General features: G+C 51.8%; 3 protein-coding genes across 15 annotated transcripts in view; 1 reads left to right on the top strand and 2 right to left on the bottom strand.

The window, feature by feature from the left end:
- Positions 1-339, bottom strand: part of LOC118177835 (bone morphogenetic protein 8B-like) — a 10,885-nt gene extending 10,546 nt beyond the window's left edge. Inside the window, 1 exon segment of the mRNA XM_035345874.1 lies at positions 309-339. Coding sequence (XP_035201765.1) covers positions 309-339 — 31 coding nt within the window.
- Positions 1-24,586, top strand: part of HMGCL (3-hydroxy-3-methylglutaryl-CoA lyase) — a 350,359-nt gene that overhangs the window by 234,924 nt on the left and 90,849 nt on the right. The window lies entirely within an intron of this gene.
- The window catches only part of MACF1 (microtubule actin crosslinking factor 1), a 141,943-nt gene continuing 117,987 nt past the window's right edge, over positions 631-24,586 (bottom strand). For 3 of the 13 annotated variants that reach the window (XM_035345795.1, XM_035345796.1, XM_035345784.1), the window contains 30 exons: positions 22,414-22,645; positions 21,615-21,841; positions 20,485-20,607; positions 20,277-20,378; positions 19,736-19,837; positions 19,456-19,629; positions 19,197-19,352; positions 18,854-19,051; positions 18,107-18,235; positions 17,613-17,786; positions 16,626-16,781; positions 16,293-16,499; positions 16,042-16,161; positions 15,652-15,821; positions 15,302-15,461; positions 14,399-14,593; positions 13,536-13,664; positions 13,002-13,145; positions 12,636-12,824; positions 12,143-12,260; positions 11,411-11,574; positions 10,050-10,212; positions 9,739-9,893; positions 9,414-9,488; positions 8,611-8,628; positions 6,326-6,443; positions 4,963-5,174; positions 4,312-4,422; positions 2,466-2,589; positions 631-2,198 (listed from right to left, as the gene is read on the bottom strand). In XM_035345795.1, the coding sequence (XP_035201686.1) occupies positions 1,942-2,198; positions 2,466-2,589; positions 4,312-4,422; positions 4,963-5,174; positions 6,326-6,443; positions 8,611-8,628; positions 9,414-9,488; positions 9,739-9,893; positions 10,050-10,212; positions 11,411-11,574; positions 12,143-12,260; positions 12,636-12,824; positions 13,002-13,145; positions 13,536-13,664; positions 14,399-14,593; positions 15,302-15,461; positions 15,652-15,821; positions 16,042-16,161; positions 16,293-16,499; positions 16,626-16,781; positions 17,613-17,786; positions 18,107-18,235; positions 18,854-19,051; positions 19,197-19,352; positions 19,456-19,629; positions 19,736-19,837; positions 20,277-20,378; positions 20,485-20,607; positions 21,615-21,841; positions 22,414-22,645 (4,602 nt within the window). In that variant the 3' untranslated portion in view covers positions 631-1,941. Of the gene's footprint in view, positions 2,199-2,465; positions 2,590-4,311; positions 4,423-4,962; positions 5,175-6,325; positions 6,444-8,610; positions 8,629-9,413; positions 9,489-9,738; positions 9,894-10,049; positions 10,213-11,018; positions 11,034-11,410; positions 11,575-12,142; positions 12,261-12,635; positions 12,825-13,001; positions 13,146-13,535; positions 13,665-14,398; positions 14,594-15,301; positions 15,462-15,651; positions 15,822-16,041; positions 16,162-16,292; positions 16,500-16,625; positions 16,782-17,612; positions 17,787-18,106; positions 18,236-18,853; positions 19,052-19,196; positions 19,353-19,455; positions 19,630-19,735; positions 19,838-20,276; positions 20,379-20,484; positions 20,608-21,614; positions 21,842-22,413; positions 22,646-23,805; positions 23,815-24,586 lie in introns of all 13 variants that reach the window. The other 10 variants (XM_035345791.1, XM_035345792.1, XM_035345794.1 and 7 more) reach the window with 7 other exon arrangements.

Raw genomic sequence — 24,586 nt, 5'->3', positions numbered from 1 at the left:
GGATGCCCAAAGCCACGGGCACCCACCCCGACACCCAAGCCCACGGGCACCCATCCTCCCATGGGCACCCAAAAGCATGGGCACCCACCCCCCAGACACCCAAACCACGGACAACATCCTCCCACAGGTGCCCAAGCCCATGAGCACCCATTTCCCCACAGACACCCAAGCCCACGGGCACCCAACTCATGCACCCAACCCCATGGACACCGCACCACTCACCCTGTGCTCCCACCCCTGCGGGGAGCGACCTCTCTTACTGCCGTGCCTGGCACCCACCCCGTGCACTGTCCCGGATGGGTGCTGACCTCGATGAACACCCACCTCCCCAGCACCCATCTCCACCAGCGCACACCCCACCAGGCAATCCTGATGGCAAAGACCCACTTCAGCAGGCGGTGGGCATCCACTCACCTCACCTGCAGGCACCCGCGTGCCCGGCGCAGGGACACCTCTGCCCCCCCCCCAGTCTGGGGGCCAGCAGCGAAGCTGGTCCCTGCGCCGCTCAGCAAGGAAGCTGTGTGCAGACGCCTTGCAGCTGCTGCAAGTTGGAGGCACGGCGGCGCACAGGCATTGCCTCTGCGTGCGGGACAGCTCCCTCGCCCAGACTCAAACACTAACACTCTGGAATAAAGTAGGAGGCAAGATTGTTTATTACCGCAAGCAATTTTAATACAAAAATGTGTCTGGTTTTTAAACAATTCATTGGTAGAGCTTCAGTTTTGCCTCAATTTAAACCAATTGAGAGAATCACACAGCAACATGGTCAGAGCCGGAGGAACATTATTTAATAAATACAGGGGCTCTGCTGAGCCCTCTCCCTCCACCTGTCTCCTGGTCACTCGGTCAGTTCAATTTTATTACAAAGAAAAAGTAGCGTACAAAAGCCAGACAGGACTTGTAGCGAGTGTGCTGGTGAGACTCATTTCAAGGACAAGCAACTGTGCGTGTAAGTCCAGATTTCTTCTAGGAGCAGAGGTCACATCAATCTCAGCTTGGTTGGAAGTGGAATGACCAGTTAAATAATAAATAGGAAAAGAGATGCAGATAAATAGCAGTCCTGTAAGGAACAAGGTGGGTCATCTCTCAGGCCACCAACCCAGAAGAATCCTCTAACCCGCGGGACCCACCACCGCTAAGGGATGTGTCGGTGATCCAAACCTGCAATCTTACCAGCGTGCTCTCTTCTGGACAGTGTTATCGTGAACCCCCTCCCCAAACCCATCAGCATTTTTTGTTCTTTAAAAACAAAGTTGCCGGGACAGTATTTTAAAGACAGCAGTTATAATGACCTTAGCTGTAGTGTGTGCAAATTTTATTGTCAAACTCTGCTTTCTTCAGGTAAAATCACATAGCTTTAAAAAAATGGAAACATAAGCCCCAAATCCCCTCACCTCATGTTTCTCTGCTTGAGGTATCTGTGATTTACAAAAGAGAGTTCCTTGAACACTGTAGGATTCAGGTCTTTGTTTTTAAATATAATTTACCTTGCTGAGACAGCAAGTTAAGTTTATAAAGATGCATTTAGGAAACAATCCTAAAAGATAAAGCAGGTTCACACCCTGCACCGCGCAGAAATCCTATTTATAGTTTAGTTTTTCTTTACACTTTCACATCTTGACCTTTTTTGCTTCCTTTTTTTTTTTTTTTTTTTTTTTTTTTTTTTTTTAATTTCTTTCCTTCCCACATCTCAGTTTTCCAGGCCCCTCTCTGAACAGGGGTCGCCAAGAGGCAATTTTTATCTACATAAATATTCACATGAAAATAGTAACTTACAAAAAAGGAAAAAAACAAATAAGGCAGCTTCCATAACACAACTTTCTTTTACACTTTTAACAATATAGTTTCTCCCATTTAGAATAAATATACATCCAATGTACGTAGTAGGGTTAAAAATTGGACACAGGTTGGGTTTTCTTTCAGGAGGGCGTGGGTACAGTATTATCTCTTAGGGCCTGGAGTTTTTGGGGTGGCAGTGGTTGTTTTCTTGGACATGGTTGGGATTTTGGAGGGTTTTGCCATGCCCCGGCGTGAGCTGCCTTGCCCGCCGGCTACGCTGCTCTCTGAAGTGTCCGAGCATGCCGACTGCGTTTCCAGCAGGTCGAAATCGGAGGCGTCGCTTCCCCGCCGGCTGCTTGCCCGGCTGCCCGCACGGCTCCCGGCACGGCTGGTGGGACGACTGGCTGTCTTTTTGGGATCTGTGAGGGGAGCCCAGAGCCCCGTGAGCACTGGCACACAGAATGGCAGCACCGCTGCAGCCACTCTCGTTAGCCCGCACATCGCCCCTCCAAGGGGGGTTTGTCACGCAGCCCACCCGCTGCAGCACCCCCTCCGGCACAAATCAGTGTCCCCCGCTTGCTGCAGGCTCTGCCAGCTCCCCGGGTATTTGGTATTTTCTCTCCCAAATTAAGCAGCTGAGAAGGAACAGCCGCGGCAGGAGCTTTCAGCCTCTGCACCCAACTTACCTGCCCGGCTGGTTTTGGCACCCGTGGAGGCTGGCGAGGAGCTGTTGCTGGTGTCCCCCGCCAGCGAGGTCCGGCTGGAGTGGAAGGTGGGGCGCTTCAGCTTGCTGCCCGTGGCCGGGGTCACCTGCGGAGGAAGCACACGGGGAGCGTTGCTGAGGTGGCACCACGGCAACCTGCCGTAACCGGCCGAGATCACCTTACAGGTCAGTAAAAAGACTTGGACGTTTACGAAACACCCATCTTAATGGTCACGGAGAACTCAAGCTGGCGTTTGGAAAAAGGAAAACAAAAAGCAGCCAGATCCTGAAAACAAGGACGGCAGCGGCAGTTTGGGCACTGCAGGCTGAAGCAAAAGTAAAGCTGCTGTCCAGCCGGAGGACAGCAGTGTCACCTGGGGTCAGGAGCTCCCCAAAGAAAGAGGGACATCTTGCAAAATATGCGGGCAGCTCTGTGCTGCGCTGGCTCCCAGGGCACGGGCGCAGCTGGACAGTGAGGCACCAGTGACAAATGGACACACGGAAGGCTGTGGATCAGCTTCGGTCATGAGGCTTTGGTCGTGTCCTGTGCCACACATGTGAAACGGGCTTTCCGTGACCTTTAAGATGTTGCAGACGGAGAGGGGGAGCAGCACAGCGCAGCTTTGCTCCCGCGCTGCAGAACAAAGCGGGGGCAGGAGGGCTGTGGGGGAGACGGGGAGGGAGAGAGGTGCCCGCATCTGTCCGGAACAAGGCTCCAGTTTCTATCGTGAACCAAAGCTCAGTTTTGGGGCAGTGTGAGGGTGCTGCAGGGAAGTGCCAGCCCACAGCATGCCCCAGACCTCATTCCTGTGACCCCAACCTCCCCGCCGGTGTGCTGTGGTGCCGCAGGGCAGCTCTTGAGGAGCCTTACAGCAGCAGCTGGAGAGGTTCCCCTCTGCTCCCTGCGACTCTGATTCTGGGGAAGCTTAAAAATTTTTACATCTCATGAAACTGGAGCCACGATGGGGGAGAGGGACGCAGAAGGGAAGCCAAGCAGCGGGCTCTCCTTCGGCCTTAGTGGGAATTAAAATCCATTAACATGTGATTGGAAGGTCCCGTTCCCATCATCAGAGATTTCAATTCTCATCCTTGATCCTATTTCAGAAACAAGTTACAGCATCAAGCAGGTGGTTTAGGGCAATTCAGAAAGTACTCCTGACTTTCTGCTGATCTAGAACGCCTTTTCCATTTGAAAGCACTTTCAAGCAAGATCAAGTTATTTTGCCATTGCCATCAGCGAATCACTAAAATCTGCCCAAGTATTTCATATTCACAAGGTCAGAAAAGTCGGCAAGGAGGCTGGGACATTCGGCAGATTGAAGTGTCGGCCTGAATTCATCCTCCTTGGAGCATCAAAGTGCAGCCAGCCTGTGTTACTGCCGGACACACCATGCGTGACCAACACGGTGGTAACACAAGCACTTTGTAAAATGAAAGCAGTGGTTACTGTGCATGCGCTGTAGCTGATTTTCAAGTCTCAACTCGGCTGTTGAATTTCTGTCTTTGAATGCCAAACACGGCCTATTTTGAATGCCCAAAGGCTGTTAAAGGTTGGAAATATTCTCTTTTTTAAAAGCACAACATGATAGAAGTCAATCTTTAGGTTTGAAAACAGGTAAACGTGCCTTGCAAGCAGTCTGCACGTTTTGCTTTACTCTAAGGTTGGAGTGCCGAGTTAGAAACCCATGAAAAACGCTAACAGGCCTCGCATCAGCGGTGCTAACAAGCGCTGCTCTACCAAAAGGTTAACAGGCAAGGAAGCAGGACTTCTCTGTGAGCCGCACTCCAGCCTGCCGACAGGTCCTCGGGGCTACGAGACCATACTCTACCTCAGAGCTCGAGAGCTGGAAGTCGGAATAATCGAATCCCCTCAGAGGGGTGCCCGCTTTACTGTTTATCAACCAGGGTTTGTCATAACATCGAGAGAAGTGATGTGGAGTCTGTGAAATGGAAAATCCAGAGAGGGGGGAGAGGCGGGAGTGAGTGAAAAAAAAATGAAACAGAAAAGTATCTGGAATGAGGGGAGAACAGCACTAAAATGAAACAAGAGAACCAAATGGGAAATACATAAATTCAAAAATGAAAAACAAACGAACAAATGATGAAATTAAAACATGCATGGCAAATGGTGTGATGGGACAGCACAGGCCGGGCAGTCACTGCTCCCTGCGTGCTGGCCTGACTCGTGGCTGCAGCACACTGCGATCGCCCACCCGCAGGAGCTCTGCTCAGACGTGGTGCAGGGGAACGAGGTGGAAATCCGTCCTGAGCCATCCCATCCTGCCCGCCCCGCACAGCTAGCTGGGCTGTTCCTGCAGACCCCACCACGAACATCTTCCAACAGAGACCACGACAACTGATGAGGCCCCAGCCTTCCTCCTCCTTGCACCTCCTGCAGCATCTCATCTCACCAGGACGGGTGTGGAGACCACCGGCTTCTAAAGGACTGGCAAGGGAAAGGCTTCACGCTCAAACCCTACCTTGGCTCCACTGGCTGGGGTTGCAGGAGACGATGGCATGGAGGCGCAGCTGTGGTTGCTCTGGCTGGCACTGGAACTGGACCGAGTTGGGGAGGCAGCCCGGGAGGATGGCTTTGATCTCCGGCCCCGCGACCGGAATGGTGTCATTCCCTGGGAGGCCCCCTCTGGCAAGATGAATTTCTCTCGAAGTTCAAGGTTGGTCCGTCCTCGTGCTGGAAGGAGACACAGGAGAGGAGAGCTGAGGTTTGCATGGACCCGACATCATTACTGAGGCTCAGGAGGCTCTTCATGGATTTTGGGTGGTAAGCGAGAGAGAGAAGCAACCACCACCCACAACAGGCCAGCCTTAACATTTTCAAGCTAATGCCCCAAAGAACTGGAGGGTCTCCCTCTGACAAGGGGCAACCAAGCAAGAGAAGGTCTGTGGACTTCAGCTCCTGGGCCAGCTGACACAGTGTCCAACAGAGAGCGTGGCCATGCAGCAGGCCTTGTAGGAGGCAGTAGCAATTTGAGGGTCAACGCCTTACAGACCAGAAAGACAAAGAAGCAACTGCAGAACAGAAGCACCACGCTGCGACAACCCGGGGATGGAGATAACCTTGATGTCAGCGCTCTAAAACATCTGCTGCAAAGCGTTAACAGAGGCCAAAGGAGCAGAGCTGCACGAGTATTTTACTGAAGGTTACACCAAGCAAGTGGCACACTTTAAATCATGCTGCTTTCAGCAAAAGCTGTTTGATAACAGAAGCAAGCAATGGGTAACCATCAGCTTGAAGACACATCTGAAGCAATTAACATCTCAGAGACCCCAGTGAGATCGGAGCATATGGAGGACAGACCCGACCTCTCCACCACGTGCAGTGAGCTGCAGTAAGGACTGCTCAATGCTCCTTTCCTGCTGGAAAAGGGGGCAGAAAGGAGGGTCCCTGGCCCCCTTTCACAGATGGTTGCTCTCCGCTTTGCCAGAGTACTTCTGCTCATCCCACCTCCCCTCCCATGAAACATGCTGGGGATCCTCTTGCAAAGCCTCTCAGCCTATGAGGCACCGAAGTCAGCACTGCTGACAGGAAAGAATTTCAGATTCCTGCCTTCTTGCACCTTGATGCACTTCATTCCTGGCCACAGTTCTTGCTAATCTCTCCCTCCAGTACTTTCTCCCTCACCCAACGTGCCTTGCAGTTGCAGTTCTGTGGTTTGCTTCGGATCCATGTTCTCCAGTTCCTGCGTGCTCTTGGATAGCCCAGACCCACTCCCCTGAGTGCCTGGTGCTGTCTGGCCACCAACAGCCACAGAGGAAAAGTTCTCAGACTCCTGTGACCGGAAGAGAAGGCAACCAGCTGCTAAAACCCACGAACTGCCTTACCTCTGCAAGGATCGTTCTTCACCAAGAACTCATCCAGGGCCATCCATCCTCCACCAACGCGGACCATGACCGTGCTCCGCAGGATGCGGACCAGCCGCAGCTGCTGGGAATCGCCGAACTGCGGAGCCAAGAAACAGAGCTCAGACAGGGCCACGAGCTGGGAAGCACAGCTCCTTCCCACCGCGGGCTGCACCAGGGCGACGCGTGGACCACGAGTGCCACTAAGCTACTGGAATTTGTGTGGTCCCAAATGCTGTTATTGGTCTACTGAATACTTCTACGGTTTCCCCAGATATGCTCTTATGGATCAAATGCCTTGCTGGCACCAGTTTGCAGGAGTTTTTCTGCTGCTTGGTATTAAGATAATGCAGCTATCAAAATCCTTTAGTTTTAAAACAAAAGAGATTTTTTTAGAGCAGCAAATAAGAATTTGGAACTTGGCCGTTGGATAGATTTTTGCAGCCAGAATTGTAGTTTTCTTCTAGTTGTCAAAGAAAGAGAGGCTGTCAATGCACTGACACTCCTGGTGCAGTCTGCTTGGAAAAGAGACGGCTGATACAGATCACCGAAGGCTGGTGAAACAGCACGGCAGGCAGTGCTGTGTCACCGCTGAGCGAGAAACCTCGGATCAAGTCTGAAGCCCAGGGATTTCACTGAGCCTCAGACTTGACCCCACCAGCCACAAAGCTCCCACTACGGAGATCGCCCCGTGAGGATGTTTCAGTGAGTGCAGTGATGGGAATCCAGGCAGGAATCCCACAGAAATGTTGATTAGTGATTGCAATGTACATTAGTGATTTGAAACACCTGCAATTTCAAACAAGTGCACCCCGGATCAGAAACACGTGGCAGTTTCCCAAAGCTCCCTGAGCCTCCTGGAGAGCCAAGCCCAGGCTCCTGGTTGCCTCCTGCACTGCGGGGGTGCAGCCACTCTACACCCGTCCCTACAAAGCCCCTGCTCCAACGAGGAGGTCGGGGAACCACTCTTAGGAAACAAGACCACCTTCAGAATGATTAAAAAGAAAAGGAAAAAAAAAAAAAAGCAGTAACATTTTTCCTGGGTGGACAGCAATACAAAAAACAAGAGACAAAATGAAAACAGAGTGCAAGCCACATCAAGATGGGGTACTGCAGGTGGGGGGAAAGGAGGGAGCAGGTTCCTGGCCACCCGGGGGTGCTGGAGCGGGGTCTGTCCCCAGCTTGGGGTCCTCCCAAACCCGCTCGCACCAGCGCAGCTGTGAGCAGTGCTGCAGCCGCGCTGGGGTGGAGCTGCCTCACTCCAACTGGGCTCAGTGTGCTTCAGGCACCGCGTTCAGAGCTTGGTCAGCGGGGCAGACACCAGCCCGCCAGGCAGTGATGTTCCAGGGCAGACGGATCTCTAGACAGCCAAGGAGCCCAGCTCCTCTGCGCCATGGAAAGCCAGGGGTGCGTCAATTCTCATTTCCACTGCCACATTTAGATTATTTTTCAGTTGTCATTGAGAATTTTTCTAAAATCACTGTCTAAAACAAAGCCAGAGCTCTCTTGGATCCGTTCACTATGGAAATCCAAGCTTACTTCTTTTGGGGCATGTTTTTGGTAGGGCACCATCAGTCCTCGTGAAAAATAAACCTGTGTGAGGGGCCAGTGGGCACATCATAAGGACAGGTGCTGCTCCAGTCCTGTTAGAAGAGCTCTGAGCACCGCAGCAGCTGGCACTTTGACACATGGCCCTGACAACCACGGTCACACCAAGGGGACACACGCGGTTTGTGCGAGCCTTGCTCAGTTACTTAGCGGGTGCAGCAGGGATGGAGGTTTAGTTATAATTACCTACGGGATTAAACATGTGAACCTGGTGTTCTCATTCCATGGTGATTGTGATCCAAACCCATCCAGAGCCTGGTACAGCCCTCATGCGTGTTTTACCCCTGTCCGGGCCAGCCGTGCCCTGAGGGCAGCAGAAATCTGCCCAGCAGCGCTGCCTGCTGCAGGGGGCCGTGGCTCAGCACCATCAGAAGTTGCCATTGACATCCCCAGGGTAGCCAAGAAAGGAGCCAAAGAGACAAATTATTTTTCCCATTGAACTTTTTCCTTTTTCTGCACAATGCAGTCCTTAATTTTTTTTTGGATGGTGATCTCAGCTTGCGCACGCCCCTGTACCAGGCTCTGCGAGCAGCTAACAAGCTCTCTAAGGCAGCACGTTACAGGTCACATCCTCCCACAGCAACAAAGGACAGAGCGCGTTACGACACACAAGCTATGATTGTTATGAAGAGGTGAGAGCATTGCAAGGCAAACTGTACCTGATTGCCGAGGAAGAACTACGAAGGAGAGAAGTTGTGGAGGGATAAGGGTTGGGGAATTGGGAAGGGAAGTCAAGAGCAAGAGGAAAGAAAAGAAAAAAACAAGAAAAACAATTTATAGGATTAACAGTGCAAAAATCACGAAAACTGTTAACTGCAGGGAGTTAGAAATCTGGGGGTTCTGCTGCCTGGTTCTCAGGCAGCAGCCGCAGCTCAGCCCGCAGCAACATGCCCAGCGAGCCTGGGACCGGCGCAGCTGGAGCGCTGCGGCTCAGCCCCTTGGTGCCGAGCCGCGAGTCCTGAAAACAACGCACAGGAAACCAGGCAGGTTTGCTGCCAGCTTGCTTCAGAAGTTTACCTCTATGAATAATTTGAAACATAAACACCGAGCCCGTTACAAAGAGATTCTTTAAGGAAATTATTCTCCTTCTTCAGGAGTGAGCTAAGAAAAACACGGGCGTAAGGTACACTCATCCACAAGAAGAACTTCAAGGGCAGCCGGCGGCGGCAGTGAATGCAGCACTTCATGCCGCCCGCCCCAGAACAGTGCCACTTTTATGCTCTCCTGCGGCTCCCAGCGTGGGGCACGCCCTGGGGCTGGGCACAGCGCTGGGCAAAGGCGGCCGAGGCACCTGCCTCCCTGGGACATGGTGTGCCACGGGGTGAGGTCCCCAGAGGTCCCTGGGGCTGGGTTCAGGGCTCCCACCAGGCTGGGCACCCCAGGGGGCTGCAAGCAGCCCATTGGTAACCTCCCTGGGGGGCATTTGTGCTGCTGGGGCAGCATTCAGAGCCCTCTGCCTTACCCGGTATTTGTTCTCGCCGATCTGCTCCACTTGAAACCTCTTGGCACACTTGCACTGGGCCACTTGCCTGGTGACCTGCCGCCGATAAAGAAGAAAGGTAAGGGGCCAGGGTCTGAGTCTCCCCAACACAAGGCATTGCTTGGATAAAATACAAACCTAAGCAGCCTTCCCTTCAAATGCACAGTAGGTACTGGTGATACATGGATGAATTATTTTGGCTCAGCACCAGCACAGCTCTTTCCTCCCTCCTCTTTGTTTCCCCCCCTTGCCAGCCTGCAGCCCGAACCACCCCAAACCATAGTGCCTGCCCCACCAGGTGCTTCACCTCGTCTTCAATTTTGTCTGCGTCAGTGGTTGGGCGGTAGGCATCCTTGTTCGGATGGAGAGCAGCCACAAACTCATAGTAATCGATGTAGCCGTCGCCGTCACGGTCAAAGATGTCGGCCACCGCGGTCATCTCCAGCTTCGTGGTGGGAAATTCTGGAAGGAGGAAGAAATGAGCAACCAGTGCGCAGACCTCATCCCTCAGAGGCGGGGATGTCAGGGCACAGTCTGCAGCCCGGTCCTCGAGCAGCAGCAGTCTCTCGTCACAAGGTGGCTGTTTTCTGAGCCCGTTTCAGGCGGATGGGGACTTACTAGAGGCCAGGATGCCATCGATAAACTCCTGCCGGGTGATCTTCCCATCCTGGTCTTTGTCAATGCGCCGGAAGAAGTCCATGACGCGGGACTTCTTGTGGTTCATCCAGCGCATGTACTTCTTCCGCCAGACATCAAAGTCGAAGTTTGCGAACTCCTTCAACTGGAAGGAGATCAAGAGTCAGTGCAGGAAATCCCCAGAGGAAAGGCACCCAGCTCCACAGCACCCTCTGCACCAGCCTCTCAGGGACAGTGCCCGGCCCCCCGCTAACGCCCAGTGCCCGAGCACCGCGCTCTTGCCCTGCTGCCCTCCGGGAGGGCTGACCTGGGTGAGCCCCGCTCACGAGGGGCCGCTCGGACGGACTTCCCCGAACAGCACGACACACAGCGCAGCCGACAGCACCACGCAGACCGGGCGTCACGTCACCACCGACACGGGATGAAGCATCCCCACGGCCGTGTACGGACACAGACGCAGAGCTAGCTACGTGCACACAGACGCACACACACCCGCCTTGCCGCACACCTCTGGGGCGTGTCCTCGCCTGCACCTCACCTGCCAACACCCTGCGCTCTGCCGGGGAGGAACACCCACAGCCACCACCCTTGTGGGTGCTCGTCTACCCTCTCCCTTTCCCCATAAGCAGCACAGAAAAAGCTTTCTTGCTCATCTCCCAGGAACGGCAGCAGCTGGGGCACATCCCAACACTGTGAACCCTGGTACCAATGCCCATGCCACCAGGCTGGGACAAGCCTCTCATCCTCTTAAACAAACACCCCTTTTGACCTCCCCCCGAAAGGGCTCCCACAACCCCAACAACTGAGAGAGCTTACAGCAAGGTAACGCAACAATTCTAAACATTTTTTTTTTTAAAACATTCCTGGAGTTAAAAGCAACAAAGAAAAAACATTAATACGCATAAACTGAACTGACCTACAGAAAAAGCAACGAAAAACAAAAACACTCACTTCTGGGCATAGCTGCTTTGTTAAGCGTAAATAAAGACAAAAATTACATTAGATGTTTGGAAAAGATATATACAGTAGCACTAATCAGTTAAACTAATTACTAGGAATAAAGCAGGCCTGGCTGTCATTACCTCGACAGATACCAACTGCAGGAGCACAAAGCAGTTCATTAATGTGCAGTTAATTAAAGAAGGCAGTTTCCAGCCATAATGTTTTAGAAGTTTTTTTTTTTTTTTCCCCTTTTTCTTTTGGCATTTTCAGGAAGGCAGCAGAACAGTCTGCGAGGCCCAGGCAATTCAAGAGGCAGCACTAATTTCTAGCACCTCTGGTGCCAGGGTGGCGTGCAGCCCCCAGACACCGCTCCCCACCCGGCCGGGCAGCGCGGCCGTTACCTCCTCCAGCCGGTCCAGGGCATCGTTGAGCTTCCGCTGCCGCTCCAGCGCCAGCAGCCAGACCTGCTGCCAGCGGGCCGAGAGCTGGTTAATCCGGGGGTTCTTCGTTTCCGACTGGGAGATAATGGGCATTGCAGGGGGAGCAGCCTGGCTCAAAGATTTTCCTGGGAAAAGGGAGAAAATGCATTGTTTGAGGCTGCATCGATGGGTTCAGTCAGTCTGAGCGGTCGAGGACAAGCAGCAATGAAATGCACTGTGCATTTAGAACAGAAAGGCTCCCACAGCCCTGCCGGCTGCTCTCTGAATGGCAGCGCAGGCTTGAGCCAGTTCCCCAGGCAGGAGGACGGGGTGGGGGCTCTGCACCCCAAGCCCTGACAGAGCTCCCTGTCACCAGGTGATTCACAGAGAACTCTGCCTTCAAGAAGCAATGTATAGAAAACAAATTAATTAAATAATAAATCACAAAAGAAGCAGAGAAAGAACCCTAAGGGAAGTGACAGTGTGTGCTTCCCAGCACTGCTGAGACAACTGAGATGAGGGCAGGCTCAGCACCTCCTGGCAGAGGTGGTTTTGTAATTGCCACCTGGATTCTCTGCTCCTGACAAGCTTCAACTGCCTTCCTGGTGGCTGTCAGTGCAGGATGCGTCGGTAATTGATAATCAGGGCTAATTTGTTTCCTATGTATTCCACTTCCTCCCACCATAGCACATGTTTCCCTGAAGGGGAACGTACTGTTGCTACGGGACTTGTCGATGAATGGCCCATGAGGGGGCTCAGTAGCTTTCCTCTTGTACGTCTTGGTGACCCGGTCCACATCCGGCTGTTTCCGCGTCATCTCCTCCATGAAGGACTGTCAAAACACAGAAGCAACAAGAGAATGTGAGCAGTTTGAGACGGTTTTGGCCTCCAGCCACTGTTGCTTTGGATTCTTCCTGGATGTGCTGAGCCCACGGAGAACACAGGTGCGCTGAGGGATGTGGGCTCGCTGTCAGGCCATCGCACAGCTCTGACTTGAATCTGCAAACACCTGATTTCATCCCCTGGGCTGGCTTTGCTCCTAAGCGACAGCTTGGGATGCGCAAGATGCTATTTTAAGAGGGACTTAAACAGAACTCAGTGCCTCCCCCACAGCACGGCAGGAATTAAACCCCATTTGCCCTCTCCCAAGGGCCTGCGATGCTCCCCATGGCACAGAAAAGCTAGCTTGCTTCGGCACTAGGCTTACCTGGTGTTCAGTGATGAGGGCTTTGACCTGATCGATGTTTTGTGGCATTGCCTCCTGATCCCGCTGAATCAGGGTGGTCTCAGCCCACTGGATCCAGGCCAGGAGCTCTTCCAGAAGCTCTGCGTTCGCCACCAGCTCTGAAAGCGCAGACTCCAGCCTCTGCTGGTGCTGCTTGGCCCACGTGAGAACCTGTTGGAGGTGCCGAGAGGACTATCAGCCCTCTGGCTGATAGGGGAAACCAGGGGGATGAAAAACAACAACACGGGCACACTCTGGGACCGGGCAGCAGCTCAGGGACGCGCTGCCCCAGAGCTGACCACGCTGGCTGGACATGAGCCCCTGCACAATGCAGCCCTGGGGACTCACCTCCTCAAACCTGGCCCGGATGATGGTGATCCAGTGCTTGATGGTGGTGATGCAGTCAGGGTGGCAGGCAGCCAGGATGACCTCTCCCATCCCCACTGCTGTGTTCACGTCCACCCTCTTCTCCTCCACTTTCTTCATGAACTCCTGGGAGAGGGGCACACGCGGGCCAGGTGTGAAGGGCTGGCACATGGCAGGGGCCACCCAGCCCTGCCAGCCCCCACCCTGCACCCACCTGAGAGCTCTGCATGGGAACACTTTTCATCAAAATTAGTAGCCCATATTATTTTCCTATCCAACTGGTGTCTTTTTTTTTTTTTTAATTTTAATAAAGCCAATTTAACTTCCCCTCAATCCCTTGAAACACAAAACAGAGGAACTTAAACAAGGCCCGAATGGATTATTTTGCAGTATTGTTGCCCACAGATTTTGCTCAGGTTGCTCTAAAAAGAGAAGGCAGAGAGCTGCCCCATGCTCCTGGCACCTGCCCTTGACCCCGAGGGCAGCTCCATGCTGCGATCCAGAGCTCCCTGTCACCTTGTGAACGTCAATGAGGGACTGCAGCGCCTCAGCATCATCGGGAAGTGCTCCCCGAAAGCGCAGGGACTGCTCTGCCTCCGAGAGCCACTCCAGCAGCATGTGCACGGCCGTCCTGAACTCCTCTGCCTGTGGACACAGAAACAAATGCATCAGCCCTCTTTGGGACACGTGCCAGGCAATTCACAGTTGGGAGCTGGAGAGACAAAGAGCTGAAAGGGACTTTAAAACAAGAAAAAGAAAAGAAAGACCTGTCTGTTGGCCTGGGCTTGCCCACCACCAGCACAGGGCTCTGCAGCTCTGGCCTGAACCCACAGGCATGCTCCCGGCCCTCTCCTTGGTACCAGCCGCGCCTGCAGAACTCAGTGTTTTTTTAAAAACAGCCCAGCTACCTGTGCTCTGGCCAATTTGGCACCTGGGTAGCTTATTCTACAAATTGCCTACTTGACATAAAATCTACGTAAGAGCCTTCCGACCTTTCCTTCAGCTCAAATCTGTATTTTTCTTGCACTGGACTTCAGCAAAATCCAGCCTGAACGGCCTCTGATCAGCAGCCTATTCCTACCTGCCTGCTGTGCACATCAGCAAGATCTTTCCATCCTCCCTTTTCAAACAAGCCTTTATTGGCTCTTCATTGAGGAAAAGGTAAGGAACTGGTGCTGCTTTGCAGTTCTTACTGGTAACTGCTACAGGACTGGGGCATCCTACTTAGTCAGGAAATTGGTTGCCTCTGCCTGGGCACAGGGGAAAGTGCCTGATGTGTCTTCGCCAAGGGAGGCGTTCATGTCGCACCCCAAGGCACAACACCCTGCAGCACAGGCAAAGCTCTCCAAACGCATTTCCACTGGTAGCCTTTTGCTCACCTGCTTCAAGGCCTGTTCCAGGCGTGTTTGTTTCGACACAGACAGCTTGCACACAGTGTCCCAGCGGTTGCTCAGCTCTTGCAGCTGCACTTTCACCCAGGTGGTGTCATCCCGGCTGTTCTCGATGAGCTCCCGGCCGGAACGCTTGAGCACCTGGACAGTCCCTGTGCGCTTCCCCAGCTCCTTCTGGAAGACCTGAAGGAAGAGAGGGCCAAAGCCAAATGGGTCAATCCCAAAGAGCTGTTTCATGCGGGATAAGACTGGGGGCCACATCTAGAATAGTTTGTGGCATGGGTTTTGCACCCACTGCCCAGCTAGATGGGATGGCAGGCAGACTGGGAGCTGGCCAGCACATGCAACACCTGAGCATGTTTCAACCTAAGTGCGCATGGGCAGAGAACTCAGTGTGGTCAAAGCTCTGAGAAGGGCAGGAGCCCAGACTTGCCACCACTACACCCTGCAGAGTGGCTGTGACCCAGAGCAGAAAGCTCAGGCTGCAGTGCAAGTGGCTGCTTTGAGCAGAAACCCAAGCCCTGTATGGAGATTTCATGTGTGACCTAATCCAAAACTGGGAGCGCCAGCTTCTGAGACATGCTGGAAAGAACCGCCAAGACCAAAGTTTATAGACGACTATAAACTCAGCCTCCTCTTCAAAACTAAATCCTCAACAGATCTATCTGGTAGTGTCTTGGAGGAACAGAGCTCCAGGCCCTGAAACCCTTCCAGGAACAGAAAAGTTTCTTCCCATTTTATCACCCTCTTTTTGCCCTCCTTGTACACCTCAACGCAGTGAGACAAGCAGCTCCATGGCGAGCCACCAGCTTTGGCTCCACTGTTGTTTGGCACTCAGAGAAGATAAGCTCTGCTCACATCCCCAAGAAGTACTGCAGAAGGAGTTCTCACCTTGTGAGCATCCATCAGGTTCATGACTAGGTCCAGGTCACCGTGGACAGGCTGGTCTTCAGCTAGCTGGGGCTCCACCTTGTACAGCCAGTCCACCAAGGCCTGCAGTGCATCCATGAACTGGCCAGAGAACAAGAGGGCTTCTTCCAGCTTGTGCTGCCTGAAAAACAGATATCCCCCATTAACTTTCACTAACATCTCCTTTTGTCATTGCCCAGTGAACTTCTCCACCCTCCAACCACCCCACAAAATCACCATGTGTTCTCTGTCCAACCTCCGTTCCACTGTTCTCTGCTTTGCCAGCCCCTGGCAAACAAGCACTGCTGGTACAACACTGGGGCTGGATTTACCTTTCCACAGATTTGCCACACACTGTGTCCCATTTATCCCGGACTTCTCCCAGTAAATTGTCCAGCTTTTGAGTGTCATCTGGAAGCAAGGCTTTTTCTTTGAGGGCTCTGCCCGTCCTGATGGTGGTGTCGTAGACAGGCTGCTTTCCACCCAGTGTCTTCTGGAACTCCTGGGAACAGGGACAGAAAACAAAAATGCTTCAGAAAGCCTGACCTCACAAAGAAGATAGATGGCTCTCGTGTGGACCCCTGGCTGTACATTTTCCACTGCAGCAATAAGCATGACCATGCCTCTCCCCTGTTCTGACAGCAGAGGAGATATTGCCCTGCTCCCTCCTGATGCCCTCCCACCCCATGGCCAGCACCAGTCTTGCATCATCAGAGCTTTACCTTGTGTTTGGAGAGCTGGAGCTTGATTTTGTCAGGATCATTGGAAATCTCCAGCTCGGAATCCAGGTGATTCTCTGCATCCTCCAGCCAATCAATCAGTTTCTTCCAAGCTTCGTGGAACTGCAAAGAAACAGAAGCAAGTTTGAAACTTCACACTGAAGCTGCCTCCAGTCCCGTTCTGGTCTCGGGACCTCCTGCCCCCAAGGCTGGTCGTGCCTCAGGGCCTGTCGCACCCTCCCCCTGTTCCTCACCTGCTTGGCTCGCTTCCTGGCGTCATCAAGAGCCCGGCCCCGCTCCACTGAGCGCTGCACGACCTTCTCCCAGCGGGACTGGACGCTCACCAGCAGATTCTTGATCAACACCACGTCCTGCTTTTGACTGAGAAACTTCAGCTGGTTCCCAGTTTGGTCCAGCTCAATGATGCGATCCCGATGAGCGTTCACTTCGTTAGCGAACACCTGCAAACAGCAAAGACATACTCCTATCTGTAAGGAGCCCTGGATGTGTCCACAAGCACCTTGTGTGTGGGTGAGGGTTCAGGTCCCACACTTGCTCCCACTGCCCCGTGAAGCCATCCTGCACACCTTGTGCTCGTCAATCTGGGCCAGCACGGCACTGAGGATGAGGCTGGGTGGGGGCACGATGTTCAGGCTCTGCTCAGCCAGCGTCAGCCAGTTGATGAAGTCCTGGAGGGAGTTCTGGAAGTCTGTGGCCAGGGCAAGTGCCTCCTCCAGCTTTGCCTGCAGCAGTGGAGAGGGAGGGGGGAAAAAAACAACACTGAGGGTGAGAGCTCCCGATCTGTGGTTTCACAGACAAGGGCAGGCTTTGTGTCCCTGCTGAAATGCGCCTCTAATGGGAACCTTGTTGGCTCGGCCAGGAAACACGACTTGTTTACCAAGGCGAGGAGGTTTCAATGAAAGCCGCCACTTCAGAATTGGTTTCTTTCAAAACCCATGGGCGAGAGTCGCACGTGAAAGGGGAGACAACTCCATTATCGACACACAAACAGCTGCGTCGCCCTCAGCTTCCCAAGAAAGGGATCACCATGGGAAGAGCTCTCAATAAATGGGAGGTGGATGACATTTCGATGGCAACAGCTGCAGCACCACAAATTTATTCTGGGCTGAGGCCACCGCGTCCCTTGTTTTATCTCATCACCGGCCAAAACACTAGAATGGAGTCAGCTCAGAGGAGGATTTGGCCTGCTGTCTCACACAGAGGACCAACAAAGTGTGTCTTTCAGAGCTGCAGGGGGTTTCTTACCACCCCTCCTCAAAATTAATCCAAACGCAATTTTACTCTAATTTTCTGTGTGATTTAACCGAATTTTACAACTATGTAGAAATAAATAATAGCTCAGCTCTCAGGCAGCACCATTTAGATGACAAATTCAACCTGTGCGACCCAAGAAAGGTTAGTAAAAAACAAACAAACAAAAAAAACAACAACTCTCCTCTCCAGCCCTGTCTGGCTCCATGCACTGTCAGGGTAGATCAGAGCAGCAGGCAGGGGGCACCTGCTGTTGGACTGGCTCACGGGACAAGGACGGACGGCATCTCCGCAAACACTACCTTTCTCTCCTCCATCTTGGTGCTGACCAGACACCACTTCTGCTCCAGCAGCGCTACGCTCTGCTCCGTTTTGGAGCCGGAGCCTGAGTCGTCGCGGTTCAGCAGCATCAGTCGCCCCTTGGCCAGCAGCTGGCTGTACACATCCTCCTGGGCTTTCAGCTGGCCATACAACTCCTGCAAGTGAGGCAGCACCAAAGCGTTAGACAAAGCAGGAGCTCAGAAAGGGGCTGCAGCTTGCTGCAACTCAAGGTGAGGAGAAAATTAAGTTCTGGGCAGGCAGCACAGTGACAGCAGCGTGCCACTTTGAGCAGAGGATGGTGCTTAAAGCATTGTGATGCTTGTCCAGGCATCAAGTGCAGATTTATCTGTAAGAGAGCAGAGAAGCTCTCATCTCCCTTCCCGTCAGACACATAAAGGAGAAGTTTTGATGCTGATATTTGACAGACAAAAGCTTGTGGAATTGAACATACTAAAAATCTGCCCCAAGAAATTACCATGTGGGCATTGAGCTGTTCCCGGGCAGTTTCTGGCAGACCTCCCGTGGGCTTCGATGCAGACAATTGGCTCTCCATTCTCGTTAGCCACAGGAGGAAGTCTTCAATCTCACCATGGAAACCCTGGGCCTGTTCGGGAACATATAATTGGCCACCATCAGATGACATCAGCCACCATTGATCATGCGCCAGGGTTAACGTTGTGCTTGCTTCAAAACCAGATAAAGAGGCAGAGCTGGATTGAACAGTGCGTTAAGAGGGGATGCACAAGGTACCCCCTTAACCATGTCATTCTGGTGAATAAATAAAGCACAGTTGGTTTTGCAAACAAAAAACTGCCTGCTTCTAAATCTCACTGTGAAGCTTGCACATCTCTAGCTCGAGAAGGTAAAAGTCCCTCTGCACTTCCACTGTAAAGCCTCATCTTCTTCCAAGAGAGAAATAATTAATTTTTCACTTCAGGGTAACAAATACCCGTGGACGCTTTTGAGGCAAAACCAGGGAAGATGCCCCAGGGCATCTGCCCCAGGGCAGAGGAGAGGAGATCAGCACTGTGTGGGGCCAGCCGAGTTCGCACCCGCAGCAGAAGTGCCTGGTTGCTGCTGTATCCCCAGGCAGGCACTGCACTGCTCCAGGACAGTTAGATGGAAAGCACGGCACTGAAAGCCCAGGGTCTCCAGCTCCTCTCCCCTTCATGCCAGAAGCAGCTCCCCTGTGCGCAGGCCAGTACCCGCCGCGTGCCCTGACCTGCTGGAGGGTGGACTGCAGCTGCTGCTCCCTCTCCTCTGTCTTCTGCAGCACTGACTCCCAGCATGCGTTCAGCTTCTCCAGGCGGTTCCGCAGGCTGCTGGCATCGTCCCCTGCACTTGACTCCAGGAGCTCGTTGCCTGCTTTATTCACCGTCTCCACAGTTGCTTGGTGGGCCAAGACATCATTCTTCAGCACCTACATGAGACACGTTGGACATCTCCGTAAACACCCTGTTACTTCCAGAATGCTCTTGTGGACTTGAACCAACTCAAACCCTTCATGAGAGAAAAATCCCACAACAGGAATGGATCAAAAAGTGACACAGAGCGAGACTACTCACATGGTGCTTTGCAAGTTCAACCTCAATGACTTTTGGGTCTCCATTGATGGGCTTCTGTGCATCGAGCAACTCCTCAGTGTGGGTCAGCCACGCCATCAGCTCTGCTAATGCGTGCTGGAACTGTCCAAGTGCCAGAAGAGCAGCTTCTAGCTTGTGCTGGGCAATGACAGGGAAGGAAAAGGAAAGTTTAAGTCAGGAAGGAGGGGGAGCATCCAAGTGAATTTCAACCCTGCACTGGCAAGAGCCCAGATCTCTGTACCTGTCTGTGAGCAATTTTCTCGCCCAAATTCTCCCAGAGATGTTTCAGCTCTGTCAGTGGCTCCTTTATGATGTCTCTGTCTGTCTCATCTGTAGCTTTTTTTAGCATCAGTTCACCTTGGTGATTAAGCTTTTCCATCTCAATCTGCTGCTGGTAAACCTCCATTTTAAACTCCTGCCAAAACAAGCAGGACAAAAAACAGAACAAAATGAATCATTCGAATGAGAGCTCTGTGATGTAAAGCAAGCACCAGAGAAGCGGCCCGACTCCACCCGCGTACCTTCATCTCGTTCATTTGCTCCTTAACTGTGTTGAGGTCAGTGCCGACAGGAGACATGTTGCAGAGTTTAATCACAGCATTATCCAGCCAGTCAAACATGGCCTGAAATGAGTGCAGGCACCGTTAACAAAGGGAAAGGCAAACAACGCTCTCCCACAGCCAGTTGGGAAAATGGGACAGATGCCCCCATCACCATGCAGCCACCAAAATTTCCCCTGGGGGAAGAGATGCCTGCCTCCAGCACACACTTCTGCGAAGTCTTTCACCTCCCTGCTTCCTCTGTAAGAAAGTGTTGGCAGCCAGGCTCATCCTGCTCTGCTGTGCAGAAGCAAAGACAGACTTGGGAAGACAAATGCAGTCAAACATTTGCTATTCCTTGGAGCTGGCTGGTAAGCTCAGGGTCTAACAGAGGCTGTAAACAGCCATACAGGAGACATCTTCCTGCCTTACGTTACTGCAAATCCTAGTACAGCTTCAGGGAGAGGATTCACGGTGATGTTCCCACGTCTACCCACCACACATAAACAGCCCTGTCTCTTACTTGAAGAGTATCTTGGTACTGCACAGCCGACTGCATGGCTTCTTCGAGCTTTTCAAGCCTTTCCTTCCAAGTTTTGTTTAGATTTTCCCACGCATTGTTCATCTGCAGAACACAAGATTGCCCACAAAATTTGTTAGGCTCTTCCACTTGAGCTCTCACTTGCTCCTACCTGATTTTATCTGAATGAGGGACTGCTGTTTTTCCCTACCTCATCAATGCTCTTTTTCACTTCTGGTTTCTCAGTTTCACCACAGGCAAAAATTAAATCAGTTCCAAGGAGTCGGATGAACTCCAGCTCTTCATGCAAGCCATCCGTTTCCTCCTTAATAGTCTGCATACAACATAATGGTGAAAGGAAAATGTTTATTATTAAATGCTCTTCCAAAAATTCCCCACAAATAGGAAGGCTAAAGCGTCGAGAGTCCTTTCTGTGCTGGATATGTCCTGCATCCTGGCCAACAGCCCAAGGCCAGACCCCAGGGCTACGTTACGAAGCAAGCAGATGGGTGCCCTGCTCACCAGCACTGCCACTGCCAACCTCTTCTGCTTCCACCTCTGGCCAGAGTGGCAACGCAGCTGTTTGCAGGTTTTGGGGGAACTAAAAGATTGAATTCTATATTTAGCTTGATGTGAGCCTGAACTGCCTTGCTGAAGATGTTTACAAGAGATGTACTGTTTACAGGAATATTTTGTCAATACAGGGATTAGTGTTTGAGACTCAAAAGTTGCAAACCAAAGTCAAGAGTGGTTATAAAACAAAAATAGAAAGGACAAACTTAGCAAAGAGCAACATATAACGTAACACGCCATAACCCCAAGGTCCAAGCCAAGTCAATATGCAAACACCTGAAGTGGATTTCACCATTTACTTGAAACAACCACACAACAACACACAAATCCAAGCCCATCCAGCTTTACACTTATCTCCACTCTAACCAAAATCTAAATATACACTTCCCACGCTAGACAGCACTCAAATGCCTTCTACACAGACTGGGAGCAGCCGTGCAAACTTCCACATCACTCAAACTTGTGGGCACACAACTCTGACCGCATGCTCAATAAGCTTCCCAAAACACGAGCAAAAACGTGATTTAAGTATTATTTCCTTGTCTGGAACAGGAGGTGGTGGAAGTGGGAAGGTAAATGTAAAACACATTTCTGTTTTTTCCCTGCAGTTCCAAATTACAACAGAAACATTTCATAATCTGACTGACTGCCTACAAATTTGTTCTACAGACACGTTTGGCCATGCTCATATTTAAGACCTATCCCAATCTATCTTACAAGGTGGGTGCAAACAAGCTCCAGACAGAGGAACAGTCCCACGCTCCTCACCTCTGCTGCTTCCACCTGCTGCTTGATGATGGACGGGTCAATGCCTGGGCTCTCCAGGTCATGAACGATCTCCTGTGTGTCTTTGATGGTAGTCAGGAGGGCTGCCATGTCATACCAGAACTTCTCTGCAAGCTCCAGGACATCAAGGAACTTCATCTCACGTTCCTCTGCCCGGGCTTTGATGTCCTCCCAGAAGAAGACCATCTGATCCAACTTATCCTGGATTACTGACAGTAGGAAAGAAAACAGTCAAGGAGAAGACTGTCTTATCTTGCCCTAAGGTAATTTTTTTTTACAACTCAAAAGCATTTTACAAAAACTTTCCACTTAGAAATAGCCAACAGAATATTCAAATGGGAATTAAAAGCGGGTGGGGCTATCAGAGCATTAACTATGAGATGTTCAGGGACAGGAGAAACCCTGGCTTGCAGAAATTAAGCCTTTATTTATGTGCAGGCAAGCTCAGGACAGATTTGCCCACATACTCTCCTCCAATGAACCTCTGTTCAGGCCACCTCTAGTGTGAAGTCTATGCTCACTCAGCTGGCTGTTGAGCTGCCAACAAAGGTGCCAATTAGTACCAATTGTGCTGGCAGGTCTTTTTGTGCTGGGGATGTTCCTTCCCTCCATTAGGAGCTGAGTCAACAACAACAAATTGCTTCACGGGGACCACCAACAGTTGCCACAAGAGACCAGCTCATGGTGATGGTTCAGTTCAGCTGAGCTGAAACCTCAACCTGAGCAGTCACAAATACAGAGGAGAAACAATTCTCCTCTGGCTGATACCACCCCAAGATACCTTTTGCTGCCAGGTCCTTGTCCGTTCCCTGTGATCTGCCAATCAGCTCTTCCCCGCGGCGTTTCAGAGCCTCAAAGGAGGGTTGCAGCTTCTCCAGCTCCACCGTGGCGTTTTTGTTCTCGCTGATGCACTCCCGGATCTTGTCGACCTCAGCAGGAATGAGGGGCGGCATGCGCAGGCGGGAGGAGAGGGTCTCCAGTGTCTCCAGCATCGGCTCGATCTTGTCATGGAACTGGGGAGTAGCAAGTCCATTAGGGCAGGTGAGATGAGATTAAACAGCGCTGCATCACTCCCTGCCTGTGCCAACAGCCCTTAGCGCTGTGCCCAGCGGCCTCTTGGAGAGGACAAACATTGCCAGCAACAGCAATTACACCTGCAGCCTCCTGTTCATGCCTGCCTCAGCTCTTATTTGCTGCACACAGCCCCGGGCTTCACCACCTCAAAGGAATCCAACCCCAAGTCAGCCAAACACACTCACAGAGCCGGCACAGGCAACTGTGAACCAAACACGGCAGCGCTTTGTCATGATGTTCAACCCGTAACATTCACGTTTTGACTGCTGTCCCACTGCTGGCAGGTGGGCAGCGTGACACAAAAACCAAATCCCATTTGTTTTATCATCTGCGCAGAGATGCTGCTGGAAAAGTGCCTGTGTTTGGTGCTGAAGGAAATCTCCGCTTGGTGCAACAAGAGCAAGAAAACTGCCCTGGCACGGTCAGGGGGAAACGGGGAAGGCTGCATGCGCACAGGGAGGAGCAGAGTGAGCTGCCAAGGAACGGGGGCTTCAACAAAAGCAAAATCAGAAAGCCAAGGAAGAGGGTCTAGCACGTTTGCTATTTTCTTTTTCAATATACATATGGCTTTATTTTTCTTTTAATGAAGAATAGTCAACTTTGGCCTGAAAGACACCAACTCATCTCTGCTGGTGAGAACACGGGCAGCTCTGCTGCATTGGGCTGCCAGCCCTGGTGCTCCTCACGTCCCCCCCTGCAGGATGCCAGCACTGGCTTTTGCCAAGTCCCAGCTAACAGCAGAGATGAGACAGGATTGTGGTGCAAAGTTGATCGTGGGCACACTGCCTTAGCCAACAAGCAGGAGCAAATGGAAAGTTCAGCTAGAGCAGAAAGCTCTGTGCACCAGTGCAAACTGCTTCAAAAGCAAAACTTCTGCTTTGCACGAAGCATTCCCAGTGGAAGCTGGCCACAGCTGAAACCAGGCAGCAATGCAACAAAAGCCATCTCAGAAATGTGACTTTTTTTCCCCCTCAGAGTTAGTTCTTAAGCAAATTCAGCTGAGCTGTGCATGAACCAGAAATGAAAGCCTGGGTATAAATCAGAATTGTTTCAGCCCAAGGAAATAGTGTAAACGAACATCTATCATGGTGGGGCTTACCTCTGTAATCTGCAATGGTGGGGCGTAGTCAACACAACAATGAAATGGGACCATGTGGGGAAGACAGGAACAGGCAGCAACACACAGAGATAACACATTCCACAATGTGAGTGAGAGATGAGACGGGAGGGGTGGGGGGGGGGGGATGGGGGGGAAAACTTGGAGTTAATACAAGTGCAAACCAAGAGAAGTGACTAAACAATACATGAATAAAACTAAAAAAAAAAAAAAAAAGACACCCAGACATGACAAAAAACAACTGCATTACAGTAACACTGGGTGAAATGAAGCATAACTAAGAACCATAAACCCTGAACCTGTGTGGCAGAAACGCTTTACCCCTTTATGACCTTTAGCACCTACAATCTCTGCCCTTCCTTTCATATCTGATCCAGCAGGCACCAATCTGTAGGTCTCCTCTAGAGATGCCCAGACTCTGGAGATGGAGATTAGCTCTTCCACACAAACAATCCTGTGGCTGTTCACACACACAGCAGTGCTTTGCTTATCAGAAATGAAACTTATCTCTCCAAGCTCTTTAAGGAGGCTCTCTGGGCTCTCCCAACCTTGGGTGGATGCCAAAACAGCCCCTTTGAATGAGCATCATTATGAAGGTTGTAAAAATTTATTGTTCTATTTACCATGTCAAGATTCAAACTCCTTCTCCCCTCCTTCTGTGGTCAGTACTGAGTGGGGGCTCTGCCCAGCAGTCAGCTGAAAACTACCCTGAAGGTGTCTGCCTATGTTGTGCCCTATAAAGGGTTTTACAACCCTAGCATAG

This window comes from Oxyura jamaicensis, chromosome 23 (assembly GCF_011077185.1).
Source record: "Oxyura jamaicensis isolate SHBP4307 breed ruddy duck chromosome 23, BPBGC_Ojam_1.0, whole genome shotgun sequence".
NCBI classification, from domain to species: domain Eukaryota; kingdom Metazoa; phylum Chordata; class Aves; order Anseriformes; family Anatidae; genus Oxyura; species Oxyura jamaicensis.
The sequence above is the reverse complement of the archived record's forward strand: the minus strand, read 5'-3'. Positions and strand labels throughout refer to the sequence as shown.